Source organism: Ranitomeya variabilis, chromosome 7 (genome assembly GCF_051348905.1).
Source record: "Ranitomeya variabilis isolate aRanVar5 chromosome 7, aRanVar5.hap1, whole genome shotgun sequence".
Lineage (NCBI taxonomy): Eukaryota > Metazoa > Chordata > Amphibia > Anura > Dendrobatidae > Ranitomeya > Ranitomeya variabilis.
The window spans coordinates 152980518-153006535 of record NC_135238.1 but is presented as its reverse complement, the minus strand read 5'-3'; the positions used below and the strand labels follow the sequence as shown (position 1 = coordinate 153006535).

At 45.8% G+C, this 26018-nt stretch overlaps 1 protein-coding gene across 5 annotated transcripts in view; it reads left to right on the top strand.

Annotated features, from left to right (window-relative positions):
• The window catches only part of KIAA2012 (KIAA2012 ortholog), a 485035-nt gene that overhangs the window by 306972 nt on the left and 152045 nt on the right, over positions 1-26018 (top strand). For all 5 annotated transcript variants that reach the window (XM_077272089.1, XM_077272092.1, XM_077272094.1 and 2 more), the window contains 2 exons: positions 18501-18586; positions 23808-23864. In XM_077272089.1, the coding sequence (XP_077128204.1) occupies positions 18501-18586; positions 23808-23864 (143 nt within the window). The remainder of the gene's footprint in view (positions 1-18500; positions 18587-23807; positions 23865-26018) is intronic.

Genomic DNA, 26018 nt, shown 5'->3' with positions numbered 1-26018 from the left:
CAGGTTCCATCACCCTAGAGCTAGTCCTGTTTTTGCCCGTGTTATGTGTTTAATTCCCTGCCATTGGGAACATGACAGGTCCCCCTCAGCAACTCATTGAGAGGACCTGCCACCTTCGCGAAGTCTTTAACAAACCGGCGGTAGTACCCAGCGAGTCCCAGGAAGGCCTGGAGTTCTCTCACTGTTCGAGGGACTGGCCACTTCTGGATAGCAGCCACTTTTTCTGGCGAGGGTAGAACTCCATCTTGTGACACTAGGTGGCCTAGGTACTCGATCTCTCTCTTGAAGAGGTGGCACTTTTTTGGCTTCACCTTCAGGTTATGGTCCCGCAGTCTTCCGAGTACCTGTCCAAGCCGGGCAAGGTGTTCTTCAAATGAGGCTGAAAACACAATGATGTCATCCAGATAGATCAGGGTAGCCTCAAAATTTAAATCTCCCAAACACTTTTCCATCAGCCGTTGAAAGGTACCTGGAGCATTGGAGAGCCCGAAGGGCATCCGGTTAAACTCAAACAGCCCCATAGGGAGGATGAAGGCGGTTTTCTCTCTGTCTTTCTTTGCCACGGCTACTTGCCAGTATCCGCTTGCTAGGTCCATGGTGGAGAAGTACTTGGCTTTCCCCAATGCTGTCAAGGATTCCTCGATGCGGGGCAATGGATACGAGTCTCGAACAGTGCAGGCATTGAGTTTCCTGTAATCTACACAGAACCGAATGGTCCCATCCTTTTTCTTTTCTTGACGAGCACCACCGGGGCTGCCCAAGGGCTCTGACTACTCTGCACCACTCCTGAATCCAGTATCTGCCTCAGTATTGTTTTCACCTCTTGATACATCTTGGGCGGGATCTGGCGGGATCTGCCGGTATCGTTCTCGAATTGGACGAGCTTCCCCAGTCGGTATCTCATGCGTGATGGCTTCAGTACAGCCGAAATCTTCGGCGTGACGGGTGAATGTGGCCTGATTTTCCCACAGCATAGTTTCTATTGCTTGCACACGCTCAGGGCCCAGAGCCTTCACATCCACTTCCATTTGATCAAGGATGACCCGTCCACTCCGGGGATGGTGCCTCTTCGTCCCCCGCAGCAACTGCTAGGGTCCACCCCACGCCTTCTCTCGGTGATAAAGACATCTTCTGACTCACCACTTCACCCTTATGTAGGTACACCAGGGCCAGATCTGTCCCTCGTGGCAAGGTGACCTCCCCGGGGCCCACATTCAAAGCCCTTAAGGGGACATGTCCTTGCTGGACCACAGCTATCGTACGAGCTATCATGACTTCTTGGTCCACTCCTCTGCCTACCACAGGCTGAACAACCACTTCCAACCCATCAAGGTTTCGGTGAGTCCCCACTGGAAGGTATACTATAGTTTCTCGCTCGGGAGGTAGGACTACAGGTTCTTTACCAGGAGCCCGGATGACCCCTACCGTCTGATAAGATGGCACACTCTTCTGCGTCCCACAGACGCGGATCAGTCGTTGAAGGGCTTCTTGAGTAGGCTTATGTGTAGTAGCCTTCTTCCAATATCCAGGTCCCCGTTTGGTAAACATAATCTGATCGAGTTCACGCAGGATATTCATTCCCAGTACTACAGGCACATCTTCCTTGATAGGCTCAGGGACTAGCAGGATCCCTTTTCTCCCAACTTCTTGCCCACAGATTCGAATATTCATCCACACGACCCCTGTGACCGGGATCAGTTGTTGGTTGGCAGCAAACAACCGGATCAATGTCTCTTTTTCTGGCTTGGCCAGGTCCTGGAAATGCTGCTTGAAGTACACTTCTGGCATCGTTGTCACTTGTGACCCGGTATCTATCAGGCAATCCACTAGAACCCCTTCGAATTCAGCACGTAGGATGGGGCTCCCAGCAATCAAGTGTTCGTTATGATATGGAGCGGCCTCTCTTCTCGCCTCCCCGCAGAGCGCCGCACTACTGCGGGGGTTGGTAGTTTAACGGCGGCTTCCGCTGGCCTTGAGTATAGTTCCGACAGTCTCTGGCAAGGTGCCCCCGTCCTCCACATTCCCAGCATTGGATGCCTCCTCCTCGCCGGGGGGTACTTCGAGCCTGTCCTCGTGCCTCCGATGTCTGACGGGAGGGGGCTTGCTCCCACTGATCCCTTATCAGTTGGGCTGAAAAATGGTTGCATGAGCATGGTGGGTCAGACTGTTGTAGTTCCCCCACTCTTCGCTCCACCTGGGTCAGTTTCTCTTGCACGTTGACAAGGGACCGCTGCAGGTCTTGCACCACCTGGACCAGCACCTCCTAATGGTTTGGGTCCTCTCTGGTATTGGCGCCCTGGACACACATCACCCCAGACGCATAGCTCTCTTCTTTACTTCGGGCCACTGTTTCCGCCAGGATTTGACGAAACGTAAGAGTCGGATCTGCCCGGACCCGTTCTGACAGTGCTCGCCTCAAGGATGTGCTGTGCAGTCCCAGAATGAATTGCTCCCGGAGTATCCGGTCCTTAGAGCCCATGCCGCCAAATCCATCCGCCTCCTTTCTCTGCACCTCTGCTAACACTTCTTGCAGTGCTGTTGCATACTGAGAAATTCCTTCTTCTTCCCGCTGCAGCCTAGAGAAAAATTTGGCGCGAAGGTGTCCGGCGCTAGCAGTCTCGCCGTAGATCTCTTCCAGGAACTTCACTAGCTCCTTCAGGGTACTGCGGGTGAGTTCTGGTTGTAGGCAGATGTTTCTACGGGTTTCCCCCTCTAGGGCTGTTAATGCAATGTCCACTTCAAGGTCTGGGCTGATGTTATAAATCCCTAGGGTGCTTTGCAGCCGGGACACCCAGTCGGACAGTGGCATGTTCTTGCCATCAAACTTTGGTAGCACACTAAATATGGTGCCCATAGGGAGTGTCCTTGCAGGGGTTCCACCAATGCCCATGGCATCTCCATTAACATTAGCATTCCCGCCATTGCTGTCTGCTGCCTCCATCTTGGTGACAGTACCCTGCTCGCAGCGCCACTTGAAGCGATGGCCGGGAGACCACCACGGTGCAGGAAGACTACTGTAGACAAGATAAGGTGCAAACAACAAAGGGTAGATTTATTGGGAGGCAAGGAATGAAGTGGGTGAGGAAGATGCAAACAGGGGTATGTAATGGCAAGAGACACTTTACAAGAGTTATAAACTTTATCTTGTCCGTAAAATAGCACGGTGCTCCAACTATTACAGACTCAGAATATGTGTCACAAGCAACTTTAAACAATACACAAATAACGATGCTACTCTACGTATAACCTCCCTGGCCTTTACTAAGCAGGCCACACGGCTCCCGTGTACTAACTACTGAAGCCTGCACTAGGCCCTAACAGGTGCACCAAACAGGAACAGACGCACGGTGATGTTGGGGACTCAGGTCCAGTCCCAGGGGGGCCCCCAGCAGTCTAATATGGTGGTGCGCACGGCTTTCTGTCAGCTCTGTGTAGCGTGGTCTTCTCCTTGCTTCTGGATCCTAGGGATACTCCTGGAAATTGTAAGTCCCTTTCTCAGTATCTTCGTGGCTTCACAAACTAGCACAGAACAGCCACATTTGCTGTACACAGAAAAGTCTTGCAAATTTCACAAGTACACTTCGTCCCAAGCTGTGGGACCTTTCTTGTAGCAAACAGCACACAGTTCTCTCTCTAGCAGCTTCAGCTCACACGCACAGTTCAGGCTCAACTCCTCCCCTAATTCTAGGGCAGTTCATCTTCACAGCCTATAGCAGGGGGAAGCAGGACATTCCATCACACCATACAAGGGGGTGCTGTCTCTTAAAGTGGCAGCGTGTTACTGTCCATAACAGCACCACCCTCTTACACAACCTCCAATACTCAAAATGAGATGGTCACTTTCTCTCCATGATATTATCTGACAGTGAGAGAGGAGAGTGTCCCTAAGGCCTGGCTCCCTGTTGATGAACTCACACAGCTCTTTCCAGGTGTCACCCATCTACAGAACCCACAGTCCCCACACCTGAAAGTCCGCTCCAGCCATGAACCAGTTTGCCAAGGTCTATTGTAGTGACTGTGGACTAGTGGACCTCTGGTCATTTTTTGGAATGGTTTCCTTAAGGTCTGGGTCTGCCTGCAAGATGCCCCAATGTCTTGCGGGGATCCTATGAATTTGGTCTGCCTGGTTACAAATGTACCTATCACCTTCATCGGTTCTCCTTCACCCAATTAAAAAGGGTTTTGCACTCTCCACTTGTGAGAAAAAGTGTTCCCTCTTTGATGAAAGTCTGATCAGCATAATAGGATGTTTTTTCTCAGTAGAAGGATAAAATAGTATCAGTAATATTCCTTTAATCACTAGTTTTTCGTGTGCCTGCTCATACAAATCTACAGTATGACATCTTACTTTTGTATTATATTGTATTATTGGAAACGTGGCAACTTCCTGTCTCTGCATTTACAGATTTCATTAGAGAAACTAACAAAAGAGGGAACCCAAGTATTAGTCACTGTGCAACACTCCCCTTTAGTGGCAGCGGGTGGGTACTACAAGTGCCAGCATGACAGTCCGCTGTATACTGTAAAATGATACAAATCCTTTCCTCATAGGTTGTTAATATTCTCTGCTCTGCTTTAGTAGCATTGCAGGTAGGTGATATAATCTGCACTGAATAGTCTCAGTATGACCCAGATCATGGGTAAGTAAAATGGTGGGCAAAATTCTAAGGGTATGTGTCCACGTTCAGGATTGCATCAGGATTTGGTCAGGATTTTATGCAGGTAAAATCCTGACCAAATCTGCACCTGAGGTCACTGGCAGGTCACCTGCGTTGTCCTTGAGTTTTTTCTGCAATGTAAGGACATGCTGCGTTCTTAAAAGACGCGCCGCATGTGAGTTTTCTCGGGTGTGCCGCATGCGTCTTTTGCTGCATAGTGGAGACAGGATTTCATGAAATCCCCTCCACTATCCTGTAACATCTGGACGCTGCGTTTTTTATGCATGCTGCTCAACGCTGCGTCAAAAACTCAGCGTTTCCTGAACGTGGACACATACCCATAGGGTATGTGTCCACGTTCAGGATTGCATCAGGATTTGGTCAGGATTTTTCATCAGTATTTGTAAGCCAAAACCAGGAGTGGAACAATTAGGCTGTGTGTCCACGATCAGGATGGCCGGCGGTATCGCCGGAGCGGCGAAGCCGCTCGGCGCTAAGCCCCGCCCCCTTTCTGGGACGCGATGATGCCGGATGTGTACTGTACACATCCGGGATCATCGCACCCCTCGTCATAGGGTCCTGTGATATTACTTGCGGCGACGCTGCGTCGCCGCAGGTAGCACGGACATGCTGCGATCTGAAAAGACGCGCAGCATGTCCGAAGTCGCAGGGCCGCCGCGTGCGGGTTTCCACGCATAGTGGACACGGGATTTCAAAAAATCCCCTCCACTATGCTGGAACATCTGGACGCTGCGTGTTTGACGCTGCAGCGTCAAACACGCAGCGTCTACTGACCGTGGACACATACCCTTAGGGATCATTTCCACTGGCGAGGAAAACGGACGAGTGCAATCCGATAAAAAATCGGATTGCACTCGGACCAATGTTATTCAATAGGTGTCTTTTCATTTGCGATTTTTTTCTCAGCCAAAATCGGACTGAGAAAAAAATCGCAGCATGCTGCGATTTGCTGCGAGTCTCGGACGAGACTCGCCAATGCAAGTCAATGGGTGCGAGAAAAAAATCGCACAGCACTCGCACCATGCGAGTTCTGTCTGATTTTTACGCACCGGTGTCCTTTGAAAAGCAGGTAATTCAGCGCGGTGTACAGTAAAATCACACTGACAGGTTAGAATAGAGTAGATATATACACATAGAATAGGTATATATACATATATATATGTCAGTGAGACACCTATATATGTATATTTATATTTAATGCAGCGCAAGATAGCATTAAAGCCGCTAATTCAATTACCGGCTTTTCATTTCTCCTTCCCAAACCCGACAGGATATGAGACATGGTTTACATACAGTAAACCATGTCATATCCCCCTTTTTTTTGCATATTCCACACTACTAATGTTAGTAGTGTGTATGTGCAAAATTTCAGCGCTGTAGCTATTAAATTTAAGGGTTAAATCGCGGAAAAAATTGGCGTGGGCTCCTGTTATGGACCTGGTGGTTAGGAGCACCTGGAATGACCTGATGAGTAAACTAGAAATCGGAACAAGCTCTGGGAAAGTGGGAACTCTGCTGACCGCAACCACTACTCCTATCTCACACATACTAGAAATAGCCGTGGAGCGTACCTAACTCTCCCTAGACGCCTCTTCACAGCCTAAGAGCTAACTACCCCTAAAGATGGAAGTAGAAGCCTAACCTTGCCTCAGAGAAATTCCCCAAAGGTAAAGGCAGCCCCCCACATATATTGACTGTGAGTTAAGAGGAAAGTCACAAACACAGGAATGAAACAGGTTTTAGCAAAGGAGGCCAGACTTCACTAATTTAGACAGAGGATAGAGAAGGTACTATGCGGTCAGCACAAAAGACTACAAAAAGCCACGCAGAGTAAGCAAAAAGACTCCCCACACCGACTCACGGTGTGGAGGTGCCACTCTGCACCCCAGAGCTTCCAGCTAGCAAGGGAATATCATAATAGCAAGCTGGACTAGAAATAGCAGTACTAAGAAATATATTCAGGAAGCAGTAACAAAAAATGAACTAGCAAAGACTTAGCTTCTGCTGGAGCAGACAGGTCCTCAGAGAAGTCCAAGAGAGATCTGAACCAATACTGAAACAACGACAGCTGGCATGAAGTAACGATCTGAGTGGAGTTAAATAGGGAAGCCAGCATAGCAATAACGAGAGCAGCTGACAAAGCCAACCTCAGTGACCAGCAGTTCTGCTCAAAGCCACCAGAGAGAGTCCAAGAGCATGTAATGACCCGAGGTCCGAATAAGATCCAGTGAGTCACAAACCAAGACTAAGGCAGAAATCCCCAACAGTGGTTTACTCAAAGGCAGAATAAGTAAGATAATATGAGGAATACTCAGGCAGAAGCACCCAAAAGATACCCTAATTCAGCAGCAGCTGAAATCACTGTGCCACTCCAAGGTCTCCTGAGAACTGTATACTCCAACAGGCTAGTAATCAATTTACCTCACAGAACAACTCAATACAAGAACAAGCGTAAATTGAATATAGTGTTATCAAGAGGAGCCCCTGGAATGACACACTGAGTATAACTTACACACATCTAATATGCGATACACCTCTAAAGTAACGATTAAACACTCTGCAAAGGGATACCCGGGTATCTATGACTATGGTACCGTTAACCTAAGATGAGTCTTCTCTCAGGCAGGATTCCACACAGGCTGCAGCCAGTCCAAGTCTTCAGCGCCAATAAGTTACAGCACGCTTTTCCGTCTTGTCGGCCGATGCCGAGCCCAAACGCCGGGGACTTAGTTTAGTGGCCTAAAGAAGTTGTCTCTCCTCCTGCAGTTCCTAGAAATGCTCTTACAACAATCCGTCCGTCTTTATATCAGCAGTCTGTCCAAACTTGTTTCTCAACTCAATGCACAGGGACTCCACAGACTCTCAAATACGTACTGGGTTTTCAGTAAAGTCTCAGTCTTCCAAAATAAAGGTTAACTGTTTCCAGAAAAACGTTAGCAACAAAAACAAGTCTCTCTCAGAGTTGTTTCCTCTCGAAGCTTTTCTCCAACACACTGGCAGCAAATTCACACAGTCTCTTTCTATCACACTGCTGCTTCCTCCTCTCTTCCCGCCTTTTCTTCTCTGCCCCCACTTCCTTATATGACACTTTACACACCCGACACCAGACCCCACCCACCAGCACACATAGTCTCCGGGGGCCTGGCAGTGTCTGTTCTTTGCTGCAGCAGGCAAAAACCACAGGGTCCTAGTGCCCTCTCAGTGGGACTACAGTTCACCCTCTTACAAGCAGAACTAACCAAAGTACCATTCATGACCACAGGAGGGAGTCCGAGAACGGAATTCACAACAGTACCCCCCCCTTGAGGAGGGGTCACCGAACCCTCACCAGGGCCCCCAGGCCGATCAGGACGAGCCACATGAAAGGCACGAACCAAATCGGCAGCGTGGACATCGGAGGCAACAACCCAGGTCCTCCTGACCATAGCCCTTCCACTTAACCAGGTACTGAAGCTTCCGTCTCGAAATACGAGAATCCAAAATTTTTTCCACCACATACTCCAGCTCCCCCTCAACCAACACCGGGGCAGGAGGATCAACGGAGGGAACCATAGGTGCCACGTACCTCCGCAACAACGACCTATGGAACACATTATGGATGGCAAAAAAAGCTGGAAGGACCAAACGAAATGACACAGGGTTGAGAATTTCAGAAATCTTATAAGGACCAATGAAACGAGGCTTAAACTTAGGAGAAGAAACCTTCATAGGAACATAACGAGAAGACAACCAAACCAAATCCCCAACACGAAGTCGGGGACCAACACAACGACGGCGGTTAGCGAAACGTTGAGCCTTCTCCTGGGACAACGTCAGATTGTCCACTACGTGAGTCCAAATTTGCTGCAACCTGTCCACCACAGAATCCACACCAGGACAGTCGGAAGGCTCAACCTGCCCCGAAGAAAAACGAGGATGAAAACCAGAATTGCAAAAAAAAGGCGAAACCAAAGTAGCCGAACTAGCCCGATTATTAAGGTCGAACTCAGCCAATGGCAAGAAGGTCACCCAATCATCCTGATCAGCAGAAACAAAGCATCTCAGATAGGTTTCCAAAGTCTGGTTGGTTCGTTCGGTTTGGCCATTTGTTTGAGGATGGAAAGCCGAAGAAAAAGACAAATCAATGCCCATCTTAGCACAAATGGACCGCCAAAACCTAGAGACAAACTGGGAACCTCTGTCCGACACAATGTTCTCCGGAATGCCATGCAAACGAACCACATGTTGAAAAAACAATGGTACCAAATCAGAGGAGGAAGGTAATTTAGGCAAGGGTACCAAATGGACCATCTTGGAAAAGCGATCACAAACCACCCAGATGACAGACATCCTTTGAGAGACAGGAAGATCTGAAATAAAATCCATGGAAACATGCGTCCAAGGCCTTTTCAGGACTGGCAAGGGAAAAAGCAACCCACTGGCACGAGAACAGCAGGGCTTAGCCCGAGCACAAGTCCCACAGGACTGCACAAAAGAACGCACATCCCGAGACAAGGAAGGCCACCAAAAGGACCTAGCCACCAAATCTCTGGTCCCAAAAATCCCAGGATGACCAGCCAACACTGAGCAATGAACCTCAGAAATAACTCTGCTAGTCCATCTATCAGGGACAAATAGTTTCTCCGCTGGACAACGGTCAGGTCTATCAGCCTGAAACTCCTGCAGCACCCGCCGCAAATCAGGGGAGATGGCAGACAGAATTACCCCCTCTTTGAGAATACCAGCCGGCTCAGGGACTCCCGGAGAATCAGGCACAAAACTCCTAGAAAGGGCATCCGCCTTCACATTCTTAGAACCTGGAAGGTATGAGACCACAAAATCGAAACGGGAGAAAAACAGCGACCATCGAGCCTGTCTAGGATTCAACCGCTTGGCAGACTCGAGATAAGTCAGATTTTTGTGATCCGTCAAGACCACCACGCGGTGCTTGGCTCCCTCAAGCCAATGTCGCCACTCCTCGAATGCCCACTTCATAGCTAGCAGCTCCCGATTGCCAACATCATAATTACGCTCAGCAGGCGAAAACTTTCTAGAAAAGAAGGCACATGGCTTCATCACAGAGCCATCAGAACTTCTTTGAGACAAAACAGCCCCTGCTCCAATCTCAGAAGCATCAACCTCGACCTGAAAAGGGAGCAAAACATCTGGCTGACGCAACACAGGGGCCAAAGAAAAACGACGTTTCAGCTCCTGAAAAGCCTCAATGGCCGCGGAGGACCAATTCACCACATCAGCACCTTTCTTTGTCAAATCAGTCAAAGGTTTAACCACACTAGAAAAATTAGCGATGAAGCGACGGTAAAAATTAGCAAAGCCCAGGAATTTCTGGAGGCTCTTTATAGATGTAGGTTGAGTCCAATCATAAATGGCCTGAACTTTAACAGGGTCCATCTCGATAGTAGAAGGGGAAAAAATGAAGCCCAAAAAGGAAACCTTCTGAACTCCGAAGAGACATTTAGACCCCTTCACAAACAAGGAATTAGCACGAAGGACCTGGAATACCATTCTGACCTGTTTCACATGAGACTCCCAATCATCCGAAAAGACCAAAATATCATCCATATATACAATCATGAATCTATCCAGATACTTTCGGAAGATGTCATGCACAAAGGACTGAAACACAGATGGAGCATTTGAATGCCCGAATGGCATTACCAGGTACTCAAAATGGCCCTCGGGCGTATTAAATGCTGTTTTCCATTCATCGCCCTGTTTAATACGCACAAGGTTATATGCCCCTCGAAGATCTATCTTGGTGAACCAACTAGCCCCCTTAATCCGAGCAAACAAATCAGACAGCAGAGGCAAAGGGTACTGAAATTTGACTGTGATCTTATTGAGAAGGCGGTAATCTATACAGTGTCTCAGAGAACCATCCTTCTTGGCCACAAAAAAGAACCCTGCTCCCAACAGTGATGAAGACGGGCGAATATGCCCTTTCTCCAAGGACTCCTTTATATAACTCCGCATAGCGGCGTGCTCTGGCACAGATAAATTGAAAAGTCGGCCCTTAGGAAACTTACTACCAGGAATCAAATTTATAGCACAATCACAATCCCTATGAGGGGGTAGGACACTGGATTTGGGCTCATCAAATACATCCTGGTAATCCGACAGAAACTCAGGGACTTCAGAAGGAGTGGAAGCAGAAATTGACACCAACGGAACATCGCCATGTACCCCTTGACAACCCCAACTAGACACAGACATAGATTTCCAATCCAATACTAGATTATGAACCTGTAGCCAAGGCAAACCCAACACGACCACATCATGCAAATTATGCAACACCAAAAAGCGAATATCTTCCTGATGTGCAGGAGCCATGCACATGGTCAACTGAGTCCAGTACTGAGGTTTATTCTTGGCCAACGGTGTGGCATCAATTCCCCTTAATGGAATAGGATACTGCAAAGGCTTCAAGAAAAAACCACAGCGCCTGGCAAACTCCAAGTCCATCAAATTCAGGGCAGCGCCTGAATCCACAAATGCCATAACCGAGTAGGATGACAAAGAGCAAATCAGAGTAACAGACAAAAGAAATTTAGGCTGTACAGTACCAATGGTGACAGACCTAGCGAACCGCTTAGTGCGCTTAGGACAATCAGAGATAGCATGATTGGGGTCACCACAGTAAAAACACAGCCTATTCTGACGTCTGTGTTCTTGCCGTTCAGTTCTGGTCAAAGTTCTATCACATTGCATAAGCTCAGGCCTCTGCTCAGAGGACACCGCCAAATGGTGCACAATTTTGCGCTCACGCAAACACCGATCAATTTGGATGGCCAAGGACATTGATTCATTCAGACCAGCAGGCGTGGGGAATCCCACCATAACATCCTTAAGGGCTTCAGAAAGACCCTTTCTAAAAATTGCTGCCAGGGCACACTCATTCCATTGAGTAAGTACCGACCATTTTCTAAACGTCTGACAATATATCTCTGCTTCATCCTGACCCTGACACAAAGCTAGCAAGATTTTCTCTGCCTGATCCACTGAATTCGGTTTGTCATAAAGCAATCCAAGCGCCAGAAAAAACGCATCTACATTAAGCAATGCAGGATCTCCTGGCGCAAGGGAGAATGCCCAGTCTTGAGGGTCGCCACGCAACAAAGAAATAATAATTTTTACTTGCTGAATGGGGTCACCAGAGGAGCGGGGCTTCAAAGCAAGAAACAGTTTACAATTATTTTTGAAATTCAGAAACTTAGATCTATCCCCAGAAAACAAATCAGGAATTGGAATTCTAGGCTCTAACATCGGATTCTGAACTACATAATCTTGAATGCTTTGTACTCTTGCAGTGAGATGATCCACACAAGAGGACAGACCTTGAATATCCATATCTACACCTGAGTCCTGAACCACCCAGAGATTAAGGGGAAAAGAGAGACAAAACACACTGCAAAGAATAAAAAATGGGTTCAGAACATCTCTTATCCCTCTTTTGAGATGCATTAACACTTTGAAGGCCAGCTGTACTGTTATGGACCTGGTGGTTAGGAGCACCCGGAATGACCTGATGAGTAAACTAGAAATCGGAACAAGCTCTGGGAAAGTGGGAACTCTGCTGACCGCAACCACTACTCCTATCACACACACTAGAAATAGCCGTGGAGCATACCTAACTCTCCCTAGACGCCTCTTCACAGCCTAAGAGCTAACTACCCCTAAAGATGGAAGTAGAAGCCTAACCTTGCCTCAGAGAAATTCCCCAAAGGTAAAGGCAGCCCCCCACATATATTGACTGTGAGTTAAGAGGAAAGTCACAAACACAGGAATGAAACAGGTTTTAGCAAAGGAGGCCAGACTTCACTAATTTAGACAGAGGATAGAGAAGGTACTATGCGGTCAGCACAAAAGACTACAAAAAGCCACACAGAGTAAGCAAAAAGACTCCCCACACCGACTCACGGTGTGGAGGTGCCACTCTGCACCCCAGAGCTTCCAGCTAGCAAGGGAATATCATAATAGCAAGCTGGACTAGAAATAGCAGTACTAAGAAATATATTCAGGAAGCAGTAACAAAAAATGAACTAGCAAAGACTTAGCTTCTGCTGGAGCAGACAGGTCCTCAGAGAAGTCCAAGGGAGATCTGAACCAATACTGAAACAACGACAGCAGGCATGAAGTAACGATCTGAGTGGAGTTAAATAGGGAAGCCAGCATAGCAATAACGAGAGCAGCTGACAAAGCCAACCTCAGTGACCAGCAGTTCCGCTCAAAGCCACCAGAGGGAGTCCAAGAGCAGAACTAACCAAAGTACCATTCATGACCACAGGAGGGAGTCCGAGAACGGAATTCACAACAGGCTCCCGCGCAATTTTCTCCGCCAGAGTAGTAAAGCCAGTGACTGAGGGCAGATATTAATAGCCAGGAGAGGGTCCATGGTTATTGCCCCCCCCCGTGGCTAAAAACATCTGCCCCCAGCCACCCCAGAAAAGGCACATCTGGAAGATGCGCCTATTCTGGCACTTGGCCACTCTCTTCCCACTCCCGTGTAGCGGTGGGATATGTGGTAATGAAGGGTTAATGCCACCTTGCTATTGTAAGGTGACATTAAGCCAGATTAATAATGGACAGGTGTCAATTATGACACCTATCCATTATTAATCCAATTGTATGAAAGGGTTAAAAAAACACACACACATGATTAAAAAGTATTTTAATGAAATAAACACACAGGTTGTTTTACTATTTTATTGCTCTCTCAATATATGTGATGACCCTCGCTTGGAAAAATAATAAACCAACAATATACATACCTTCAGATGACCTGTCACGTCCCACGAGGTAATCCATCTAAAGGGGTTAAAATATTTTACAAGCAGGAGCCCTGATAATGCAGCTGTGCTCGTGCTTGTAAGCCCTGGGGAATGAAGGAAATGTAGGTCAATGACCTATAGTTACCTTCAGTCGCGGTGATGCGCCCCCTGGTGGATGTCCTCATGAACAGCAGCCTGGGAACTTCTTCCCACGCTCGAGGTCATATGAGGACAACCAGCAGGGGGCACATCACCGCGACTGAAGGTAACTATAGGTCATTGACCTACATTTCCTTCATTCCCCGGGGCTTACAAGCACGAGCACAGCTGCATTATAGCAGGGCTCCTGCTTGTAAAATATTTTAACCCCTTCAGATGGATTACCTCGTGGGACGTGACAGGTCATCTGAAGGTATGTATATTGTTGGTTTATTATTTTTCCAAGCGAGGGTCTTCACATGGATTGAGAGAGCAATAAAATATTAAAACAACCTGTGTGTTTATTTCATTAAAATACTTTTTAATCATGTGTGTGTGTGTTTTTTTAACCCTTTCATACAATTGGATTAATAATGGATAGGTGTCATAATTGACGCCTGTCCATTATTAATCTGGCTTAATGTCACCTTACAATAGCAAGGTGGCATTAACCCTTCATTACCCCATATCCCACCGCTACACGGGAGTGGGAAGAGAGTGGCCAAGTGCCAGAATAGGCGCATCTTCCAGATGTGCCTTTTCTGGGGTGGCTGGGGGCAGATGTTTTTAGCCACGGGGGGGCCAATAACCATGGACCCTCTCCTGGCTATTAATATCTGCCCTCAGTCACTGGCTTTACTACTCTGGCGGAGAAAATTGCGCGGGAGCCCACGCCAATTTTTTCCGCGATTTAACCCTTAAATTTAATAGCTACAGTGCCGAAATTTTGCACATACACACTACTAACATTAGTAGTATGGAATATGCAAAAAAAAGGGGGATATGAGATGGTTTACTGTATGTAAACCATGTCTCATATCCTGTCGGGTATGGGAAGGAGAAATGAAAAGCCGGCAATTGAATTAGCGGCTTTAATGCTATCTTGCGCTGCATTAAATATAAATATACATATATAGGTGTCTCACTGACATATATATATGTATATATACCTATTCTATGTGTATATATCTACTCTATTCTAACCTGTCAGTGTGATTTTACTGTACACAGCACTGATTTGCCGGCTTTTCAAAGGACACCGGTGCGTACAAATCAGACAGTAATACGGATGTCATACGAATGATTCGATTAAAAATCGCATTGCACTCGCATGACACTCGCATGACAATCGCATACGTTACATCCGTTTTTTCGGTCCAGATTACGGACCGTTTTTTCTCTCGCATGTGGAAATGAGCCCTTAGAGGAAAAGTATAACAGAAACATATGGTCCACTTCTGCATTTATCACCCACTCCTGGTTTTGGCTTACAAATACTGATGAAAAATCCTGACCAAATCCTGATGCAATCCTGAACGTGGACACATACCCTTAGGGTATGTGTCCACGTTCAGGCTTGCTTCAGGCTTTGGTCAGGATTTTATGCAAGTAAAATCCTGACCAAAACTGCACCTGAGGTCACTGGCAGGTCACCTGCGGTGTGCCTGCGTGTTTTGCTCATTGTAGCAACATGCTGCGTTTTGAAAAAACGCACCGCGCATGCGTTTTCGCGGCAAAAATGCATGCGTTTTTTAACGCATAGTGGAGTCGGGATTTCATGAAATCCCCTCCACTATGCTGTAACATCTGGACGCTGCGTTTTTGACGCTGCGGAAAAACGCAGAGTCAAAAACGCAGCGTTTCCTGAACGTGGACACATACCCTAAGAGGCAACATATTCCACAGCAGTGTACAGAGATTGTCATCGCTCACATCAGTTCCTATCTCCAATGGCGTCACAATGTCCCTGTTTTAAATGCAGGGCGTGGCGCACATTTAACAAAAGTGTCTGATTCTTAGGCTACACAGTCTGAACATGTGCCAAATTTATCAAAGTGGTTTAAGCTGTTTGATAAAACTAATTTGAAAACTATCTAAGTTTACTCCACTTACTAATTGCCTTACTTTGTCTCAGAAATGTGCACAGCATTTCTGGCGCATTGTGTCACTCATTAAACCAGGCCCTTTTGATAAACCACACCAATTCCATGAGGCCAAGTAGGAAAACTAGATATCATTGTATAAAAGGTATTTTTACCCAATATGTTCTCCCAGTGTTTTTACTGTAAACCGCTGGCCTCCAAAAGTGAGATGCCTCCTTTGTGTGTGACCTGAGAACATTTCTGCAGTGGGCAAATTCATTAAAAGGCACGTACAGTGGGTACGGAAAGTATTCAGACCCCTTTAAATTTTTCACTCTTTGTTTCATTGCAGCCATTTGGTAAATTCAAGAAAGTTCATTTTTTTCTCATTAATGTACACTCTGCACCCCATCTTGACTGAAAAAAAAACTGAAATGTAATAATTTTTGTAAATTTATTAAAAAAGAAAAACTGAAATATCACATGGTCATAAATAAGTATTCAGACCCTTTGCTCAGTGTTGAGTAGAAGCACCTTTTGAGCTAGTACAGCCATAAGTCTTCTTGGGAATGATGCAACAAGTTTTTCACACCTGGATTTGTGGATCCTCTGCCATTCTTCCTTGCAGTCCTCTCCAGTTCCGTCAGGTTGGATGGTGAACGTTGGTGGACAGCCATTTTCAGGTCTCTCCAGAGATGCTCATTTGAGTTTAGGTCAGGGCTCTGGCTGGGCCAGTCAAGAATGGTCACAGAGCTGTTCTGAAGCCACTCCTTTGTTATTTTAGCTGTGTGCTTAGGGTCATTGTCTTGTTCGAAGGTGAACCTTCGGCCAAGCCTGAGGTCCAGAGCATTCTGGAAGAGGATTTTCATCCACGATATCTCTGTACTTGGCCGCATTCATGTTTCCTTCAATGACAACCAGTCGTCTTGTCCCTGCAACTGAAAAACACCCCCATAGCATGATGCCGTCACCACCATGTTACGCTGTAAGACCAGAGAATCTTATTTCTCACTAGATGGTGGCCCGATTCTAACGCATCGGGTATTCTAGAATATGCATGTCCATATGTAGTATATTGCCCAGTGACGTAGTATATTGCCCAGCGACGTAGTATATTGCCCAGTAACGTAGTATATTGCCCAGTTACGTAGTATATTGCCCAGCCACGTAGTATATTGCCCAGTCACGTAGTATATTGCCCAGCCACGTAGTATATTGCCCAGTAACGTAGTATATTGCCCAGTGACGTAGTATATTGGCCAGTCACGTAGTATATTGCCCAGTCACGTAGTATATTGCCCAGCCACGTAGTATATTGCCCAGCTACGTAGTTTATTGCCCAGCTACGTAGTTTATTGCCCAGCCACGTAGTATATTGCCCAGCCACGTAGTATATTGCCCAGCAACGTAGTATATTTCACAGCCACATAGTATATTGCATAGCCACGTAGTATGTAGTATATTGGTCAGCCACGTAGTATATTGCCCAGTAATGTAGTATATTGGCCAGTGACATAAAGTAAAAAATAAACATATACTCACCTTAGTCCTGGCTCCTGTGTACGGTGCACGCGGCAGCTTCCGGTCCCAGGGTTGGTATGACTATCAGCGCAGGACCTGTGATGACGTCGCGGTCACATGACCGTGACGTCATGGCAGGTCCTTCTCGTGCAGGCGCGCAGGACCTGTGATGACGTCGCGGTCACATGATCGTGACGTAATGGCAGGTCCTTGTCATGCAGGCGCGCAGGCCCTGTGATGACGTCGCGGTCACATGACTGTGACATCATGGCAGGTCCTTCTCCCATAGCATCCTTAGCACCGGAACCTGCCGGCGGACAGGACGCGACGTCGGAGGGTGAGAATAACGTTTTTTTTTTTTAATTATTATTATTTGTAACATTAGATCATTTTACTATTGATGCAGCATACGCAGCATCAATAGTAAAAATTTGGTCACACAGGGTTAATAGCTGCGTTACCGGAGTGGGTTACACCGCGCTCCGGTAACGCTGGCATTAACCCTGTGTGAGGGCTGACTGGATGACTGGAGGGGAGTATGGAGCGGGCACTGACTGCGGGGAGGAAAGAGCGGCCATATTGCCGCTGGACTGTGGCCGTCGCTGATTGGTCGTGGCAATGGTCGTGGGCGTTTTGCCACGACCAATCAGCGACTTGGATTCCATGACAGACAGAGGCCGGGACCAATGAATATCCGTGACAGACAGAAGGACAGACAGACGGAAATGAGCCTTAGACAATTATATAGTAGGATAGTCTGGGAGTCCTTCATGTGTTTTTTAGCAAACTATTTGCAGGCTTTCATATGTCTCGCACTGAGGAGATGCTTCCATCGGGCCACTCTGCCATAAAGGCCCAACTGGTGGAAGGCTGCAGTGATAGTTGACTTTGTGGAACTTTCTCCCATCTCCCTGCTGCATCTCTGGAGCTCAGTCACGTTGATCTTTGGGTTCTTCTTTACCTCTCTCACCAGGGCTCTTCTCCCACGATTGCTCAGTTTGGCTGGACACAGCTGAACTCCAATGAAGGAGTAGAACCATCTCAAGGAGGATCACAAAGAAGTAAACAGCATGTGATTTAAATATGAGTGTCTGAGCAAAGGGTCTGAATACTTATGACCATGTGATATTTCAGTTTTTCTTTATTAAATTTCCAAAAATTTCTACATTTCTGTTTTTTTCAGTCAAGATGGGGTGCAGAGTGTGCATTATTGAGAAAAAATGAGGTTTTTTGAATTTACCAAATGGCTGCAATGAAACAGAGCGAAAAATTGAAAGGGACTCTGAATACTTTCTGTACCCACTGTACATCTAGCTCCAGCACACTCTTCAAAGTTGCCACTGCCAGTCTTGATGAATCGGGGCCAAAATCTTTAATTTTTGTATTGATCATTCACATAAATGCCTACAAACATATGTCAATTTCGCATGGGGAGTACAATAAAGTATTCACTATATTGTTTTCTGTTACAGAACAAGAAAATTATAAATCATCATCTTTACAGAACTCTGAAAATTCCTCAGAAAGAGTGGCCACCCCACCTCACCGTAAAGGAAAGGTATTATGAATTTTGCATCTTAAAGTGCAAACTAGCTCCCTCCTGAAAGGGAAGAAAACTGTCTCACTAGTGCCACCTATTGGAGCAAATATGCATAGTTTTTTCCATGGAGTATAAGCAGGTGACTGGAATGCAATCCGCAGACAAGGAAAAGGCAGAAGTAACCAACTTAACTATTTATTCTCCGGGTATGACTATAGAAAAAGGTAGGTGTTTGCACAAGGAGTAGGTCAGGGATAACCAGGTAATTAAAGAGTACAATATTCAACATACAATAATATCACAGTTGTTATCAGCGCACTATAACTTTTGCAGAGAGATTTCACTATGTTAAATATATCCCGTTTCTTAAGGTACCTTCACACTGAACAACTTAACAACGATAACGACAGCGATTCGTGACATTGCAGCGTCCTGGATAACGATATCGTTGTGTTTGACACGCAGCAGCGATCTGGATCCTGCTGTGATATCGCTGGTCGCAGCTAGAAGTCCAGAACTTTATTTGGTCGTCAGATCGGCGTGTATCGTTGTGTTTGACAGCAAAAGCAACGATGCCAGCAATGTTTTACAATGGTAACCAGGGTAAATATCGGGTTATTAAGCGCAGGGCTGTGCTTAGTAACCCGATATTTACCCTGGTTACCATTGTAAAAGTAAAAAAAAAAACACTACATACTCACCCTCTGATGTCTGTCACGTCCCCCAGCGTCCGCGCTGCTGCTCAGAGCTTCCTGCACTGAATGTGTCAGTGCCGGCCGGAAAGCAAAGCACAGCAGTGACGTCACCGCTCTGCTTTAGGGCCGGCGCTTACACAGTGCAGGGAAGCGGACGCCGGGGGACGCGACAGACACCGGAATGTAAGTATGTAGTGTTTGGGTTTTTTTACATTTACACTGGTAACCAGGGTAAACATCGGGTTACTAAGCGCGGCCCTGCGCTTAGTAACCCGATGTTTACCCTGGTTACCCGGGGATTTCGGCATCGTTGGTCGCTGGAGAGCTGTCTGTGTGACAGCTCTCCAGCGGCCACACAACGACGAAACAGCGACGCTGCAGCATCGTTGTCTATATCGCTGCAGCGTCGCTTAATGTGACGGTACCTTTATGAGAGCAATGCCCACAGTATTAACCCCTTAACCCCCGGAACTTTTTTCGGTTTTGCGTTTTTGTTTTTCGTTCCCCTTCTTACCAGAGCCATAACGTTTTTATTTTTCAGTCAACATGGCCGTGTGAGGGCTCGTTTTTTGTGGGACGAGTTGTACTTTTGAACAACACCATTGGTTTACCATGTCGTGTACTAGAAAACGTGAAAAAAATTCCAAGTGCGGTGAAATTGCAGGAAAACAAATTGTGCCATTTTCCGATACCCGTAGCGTCTCCATTTTTCGTGATCTCGGGTTGGGTGAGGGCTTATTTTTTGTGTGCCGAGCTGACGTTTTTAAACAGATTGGTGCAGATAACGATCTTTTGATCGCCCGTTATTGCATTTTAATGCAATGTCGCGATGACCAAAAAAACTTAATTTTGTCGTTTTTAAACTTTTTTCTTGCTACGCCATTTAGCAATCAGGCTAATCCTTTTTTTATTGATAGATAGGGCGGTTCTGAACGCGGCGTTACCAAATATGTGTATATTTTGATTTTTTTTTATTGTTTTATTTTGAATGGGGTGAAAGGGGAGTGATTTGAACTTTTATATTTTTTAATTTTTTACTTTTGGCATGCTTCAATAGTCTCCATGGGAGATTTGAAGCTGCCATAGCCCGATCAGCTCTGCTACATAGAGGCGATGTTCAGATTGCCTCTATATAGCTGATTTACTGACTTGCTATGAGTGCCAACCACTGGGTGGCACTCACAATAAGTTGGCACAGACAACCATAGAGGTCTCCAGGAGACCTCAGGTTGTCATGCCAACAAACTGGTGATCCGCAATCATGTGACAGGGGTCACTGTTGTGCGTATTTCCGGCCCTATGGCCGGAAGCGCTATTTGAATGCCACTGTAAGAGTTTGACAGCATCATTTAAATGTACGGCCAATGTCGGTAAGGGGTTAAGGGTACCATTATAACGATCCTCTTTATATCATAGGCCATAGCAGGGATATCCGGTTCTTCCCGCTAGGCCACAAGTTCTCATGACAAAGTTTATCAATGCTCTCTGTGCCTCTCGCACTCTGGACGGTCCCCACTGTTATGATCTGGTGACCTTGGAGCCGCATGAAAACTTTTTGTGGAGTCGGTGGAACCTGTACTGACCGCAAATCCTGAACTAACACCGCAACTAGAAGTAGCCGTGGGGTGTGCCTAACAAACCCTAGACACCTCGACACAGCCGGAGGACTAAATACCCCTATAGATGGAAATAGGAATGCTATCTTGCCTCAGAGCAGACCCCCAAAGGATAGGCAGCCCCCCACGAATAATGACTGTGAGTAGGAGAAGAATAGACACACGCAGGTAGAAAACAGGATTTAGCAAAAGAGGCCACTCTAGCTAAATAGGAAAGGATAGGACAGATTACTAGGCGGTCAGCATTAAAACCCTTCCAAAAATATCCACAGCAGATAATACAAAAAGTTCCACAATCTAACTAAAGACATGGAATGTATATCTGCCACTCCAAAGAATCCAACAAGACTGAGAAAATACTGACACAGTCTAAGCTGGACAAGAAAACACAAAGAAGAGCACTGAATTGTGAAGCACACAGCATGTGTGCCACAGGAAAAAAAAAACAGACACTTATCTTTGCTGATTTGGCAGAAAGGCAGGAGGAACCAGGCAGAGATCCAACACCTCCCAACAACAATTGACAACTGGCAAGGACTAATGAATCCTGCACACCTAAATACCCCAGTCAGAACTGCAATCAGCAGACACACCTGACCAGGACTGCAACCCAGGGACAACTGCATTACCACCTACTACCACCGGAGGGAACCCAAAAGCAGAATTCACAACACCCCACCCTGTCCATTGCACCACCCCTGAATGATCCCTGTACTGTGTCGGAAGTGACGGCCTGGCTCATTCGTGTCTCCCCTTCACCATCGCAGGTGTCCTCCCCCGAGCGGAGCCGCCCCACAGACCTTCGGTGCTTGACCAACGGAGGATGTATCTTGTACCCAGTGGAATGAGGGTTGGGCCTTGGCACTTGACTGGCGTCGTCTGAAAACCAGGTCTTGACCAGCGCAGGTCTGGTTTTTGGGCTCTGACCGATGTTGTCTGGGCTCTGGAAGTTGCCTGGTGTAGATCAGGTCTTAGGTCCTTGACCTGCAACGTCTGGATTCCAGGGCTCTGGTTCTGCTTCCAGGTGCGCCACCCCCCGCTGCCTTGGGCCTCCTGTCACTGCCTGACACCCCAACCTCATCATCTCCCTTGACATATATCCTGTCTGTTCCTTCACCTGGCTCTAAATCTGCTTCTATTTTGGCTTTTTCATACCAGGGAACTGCATCATCAAGGTCACTTGATCTGGTGCTGTGTTTGGATCCGCCCTCTCTGCAACACTTTCTCTTCATCTCGTTCTGCAGGGTTCTGTCTGAGCAGTTGATGACAGTCTCTAATCACAAATGGTGCACACTGCTGAGGACTCTCATCTTTCACTGTACACTTTCTTACAGGATCACGGCCTGTAAGACTCTACTTCGCTCATGATCTCCCTAAGGATAGCCAGTCATCCTCCAATACTGATCTTAAAGCTTCACCTTTGAGGGAGTACTAATCGATCTACAGAATATACACAAACTCTGTAATTTGTCATAACAATTCCAATAATATTAGAAGAATGCTAGTAAGGCAGGTATCTATAGATATTTAAAGTGCAACTAAAGTGCAACTAAATTACGGTACATGGTTTCTGATATCACATATTCATATAACATCAAAACATACAGAAAAAACTGACAATAAATTAAACAAACTGAACAAACCAATAGTGCAGACAATTATAAGAAACTTTGCAATATATTATTAAAGAAATCTGCTTCCTTCCCCACTTATCAGCCTCTCCTCCCCCTGCACCTGCTAAGACCAGACTGATTCCAGCTCACTGTGGTGGCATGTGACACAGCTATGGAGGGGGAGGGGATATGTGGAGTGAAGAGCACAGTGAGGAAACAGGCAGAGGAAGATACAGAAAGATCAGGCTGTGCTTTCCACAAGTGTTTTACCTTACTCCGGAGCTTGGCTCACATCCACCTGGCTCAGTAATAATGTATGCTTTCTTCCATGCTGCTGCTGCATCTGTCTGTATGCTAGTTAAGGACTGAAGAGCTGGAGTCCCTCTCTGTGTGGGGTGCATGAGAGACATCATAGCAGCTAGGCTCCTCCCACCAGCTCAGAGTCAATTGCAAATTAAAATATAGAGCCTGCATAGGGAAAAACTGGTGAAAATGCAGGATGAAAATTATGTAATGGCCAGAAATAGTGTTACTTTTCATGTACACATAAAAAGGTCACTTGAAAGCTTGGATACATTTTCAATTTTCACTGCCATGTCAATAAAGGTTGCATAAATCAATAATGCAAGCAAGTATGTCTCATGTGTTTTCAGAGAAAAATGCTTAATCTTCATGTCCCGTGCTTTCTGAACTTATTGTTCACTCTGAAAAACTGATAAAATTATAATGGTCAAAACAAGATAGGCTGGAAGCTCACTGAAGTGTCAGATTACAGCTGTCTGTTGAAGTCTATGAAGACAGAAGAGGGAAAGGAGCATAGTGGAATAGAGAGCCAAAGACAGGTCCATACTATTTCTTTCCAGTTAGTGTTTAGTTTACCCCAGACCTTGACTCACAGCTACAGTGCTCAATACTGCTATATAGTATCCTCCTCGGCTGCTGCTGCATGTGAACACCTGCTACATGGATACGGAGGAGCAAGAACGATCCATGTTCATGGTAGACATCATAGAAGTCTCCACTCACTAGCTCCGTGACGACTGAACAAATAGAGCCAGCAGAGTGAAAAACTGGTGAAAAATGCAGGACACAAGTAATATCATGGCCAGAAATAGTGTTATTCCTCATGTACACGTAAGCCAAAATTAGGAGTGGGTGAATAATACAGAAATGGTGACCTATTTCTACTGTACGTCTCCTCAGATTGTTCTACTCATGATTTTCGCTTACAAATACTGACCAAATAGTGAACGTGTGAACGTGGCTTAATATATACAAATGTACTTGACATTTTCTGATGTTTTGTGTTTTGCAGAAAGGAAAAAGGAAAAACTCTATCAGCGAGTCATCTTTGCAAGGAGAGAGTGGTGAAGTGAGTGTTCACATAATTTTCAAGCACCATGGCTTTGACATTTGACTTTACTGTTAATTTTTGTGTTCTTGATGAACTTGAAATACCTGATTTAGGTGAAATAAGATTTAGGTTCCAAACATTAATGGTAAAAGCATTTGTTACATTTACAGAAGACAGATTATTCCGAAATGTCACTTAAAGAGACAGGTACACTTTAAGCATTATTACTTTAAAGGGGATCTGTCACCAGGTTTTTTAGGCCCCCTCTGAGAGCAGCATGATGTAGGAGCAGAGATCCTGATTCCAGTGATGTATCACTTTTTGAGCAGCTTGCTGCTGTCATTTTGATATCCAGGGCTCATGCACATGCTTGACTACATGGCAGCAGGTTTAGTGCTCTATTGATAATCTCCTATTGATAAAACAGTGATTTTATCAAAACTACACCACACAGCCCAGTAAGTGATACATCGCTGACATCAGAGCCTCTGTCTTTACATTATCCTGATTTCAGATTAGATGACAAAAACCTAGTGGCAGATTCCCTTTAAATGTTGCCTGTACCATTAGAAACCTTTCTGGTCTCTAGCCCCACCAATTTTTCATACTATCATAGTGGTGTAAAAATAATTTCCATGGATCTTACTAAACATTTAAACTTTTTCTAGCTGGGTTCTGTGTGTCACTGTTACCTAGCAGTGGCTCATGTGATAGCCAGCGTGACCTATTATAAGTGCTGCTACCAGCCATCTCTAACACTCATAGGCCTGAATTCATCAAAGCTTTTACACCAGGAAACTATGCAAAATTATTTTGCGTTTTCAAGCCATTTTTGCCCAGCTGTGACAAAGTGAGCAGAGGTAGCCCAGAGGTGTGGCGAACCTCGTCAAATTTGTGATGAGCGGTGTATACGTTAAGCCAGTCTTTGACTGGAGTAAGATTTGTGGCAAGGCGCACAAGTAGGCACATGTAACTTTACACCTCATCTGATTCATTAAGTTGCATGCTCCTTAGGGACTCCTTCACACGTCCATGTTTGAACACGTATGTGAACAACCTGTACTGGTGCCATCAATATTCTCCATCAGTGTCATCCGTGTGTCCGTGTCTACCATCAGTTTCTTTCTTGTATGGTTAAAGAAATAATTAAATTACAAAAGCTTATTCTGTACTTTCCAATGTTAAACATGTACAGTACACTGATCATACACAGAAGCCATCCATGTGCTGTACTGATTTTTCACAGACCCATAGATTTGTATTGGCTCATGTCATCCGATCCACCGGAAAAAAACGAACATGTCTCTGTGTGTTTTGCACAGACACACATTCCTTGTAAAAACACAGATATCTGCATAGCACCATACATTATAATGAGAACTTGTAGCATCTGTGAAAACAAAACAAATGGATACCACACGTACGGCAAATACGGACGTGTGTAGGACGCCTGAGGGTATGTGCACACGCTGCAGAATGTTGTGTGGATTTCTCCACACTGATTTTGGTAAATCCGCAGGAAAACCGCACTGCAGATTTACTGCAGAATTACTGCGGATTTACCGTGTTTTTTCCGCATTTTTTGTGCAGATTCTACCTGCGGTTTTACACCTGTGGATTCCTATTGAGGAGAAGGTGTAAACCGCTGCGGAATCCCCACAAAGAATTGACATGCTGCGGAATATAAACCACTGCATTTCCGCTTACTTTTTTCCCCAGCATGTGCACTACAGATTTTGTTTTCCATAGGTTTACATGGTACTGTAAACTCATGGAAAACTGCTGCAGATCCGCAGCGTCAAATCCCCTGCGGATCCGCCACAAAATCCACAGCGTGTGCACATAGCCTGACAGTTACAATAAAAGTGCAGTTATTGCAGAAACATGGTGCCACTTTCTGCCACACTAACTTCTAGTATCCATTGAGTGATTAATGACATGTAGTAAAAAAAAAATTACATTTGTTTTCTTCCTAATTTTTATATAATCAGAAATCACACTACAAACTGCTAATACTTTTAGGTACATCTCTTAGATGTGATGAAACTAGTGAACTTACTTTGAAATTCCATGGCTATATGAACCTTTTCCAAACGTTCATTGCCTAACATTGAGGAGTTCTTAGAACTAGAATCCTAGAATTTGCATTTTAAATTGGATGGTTACACAGCA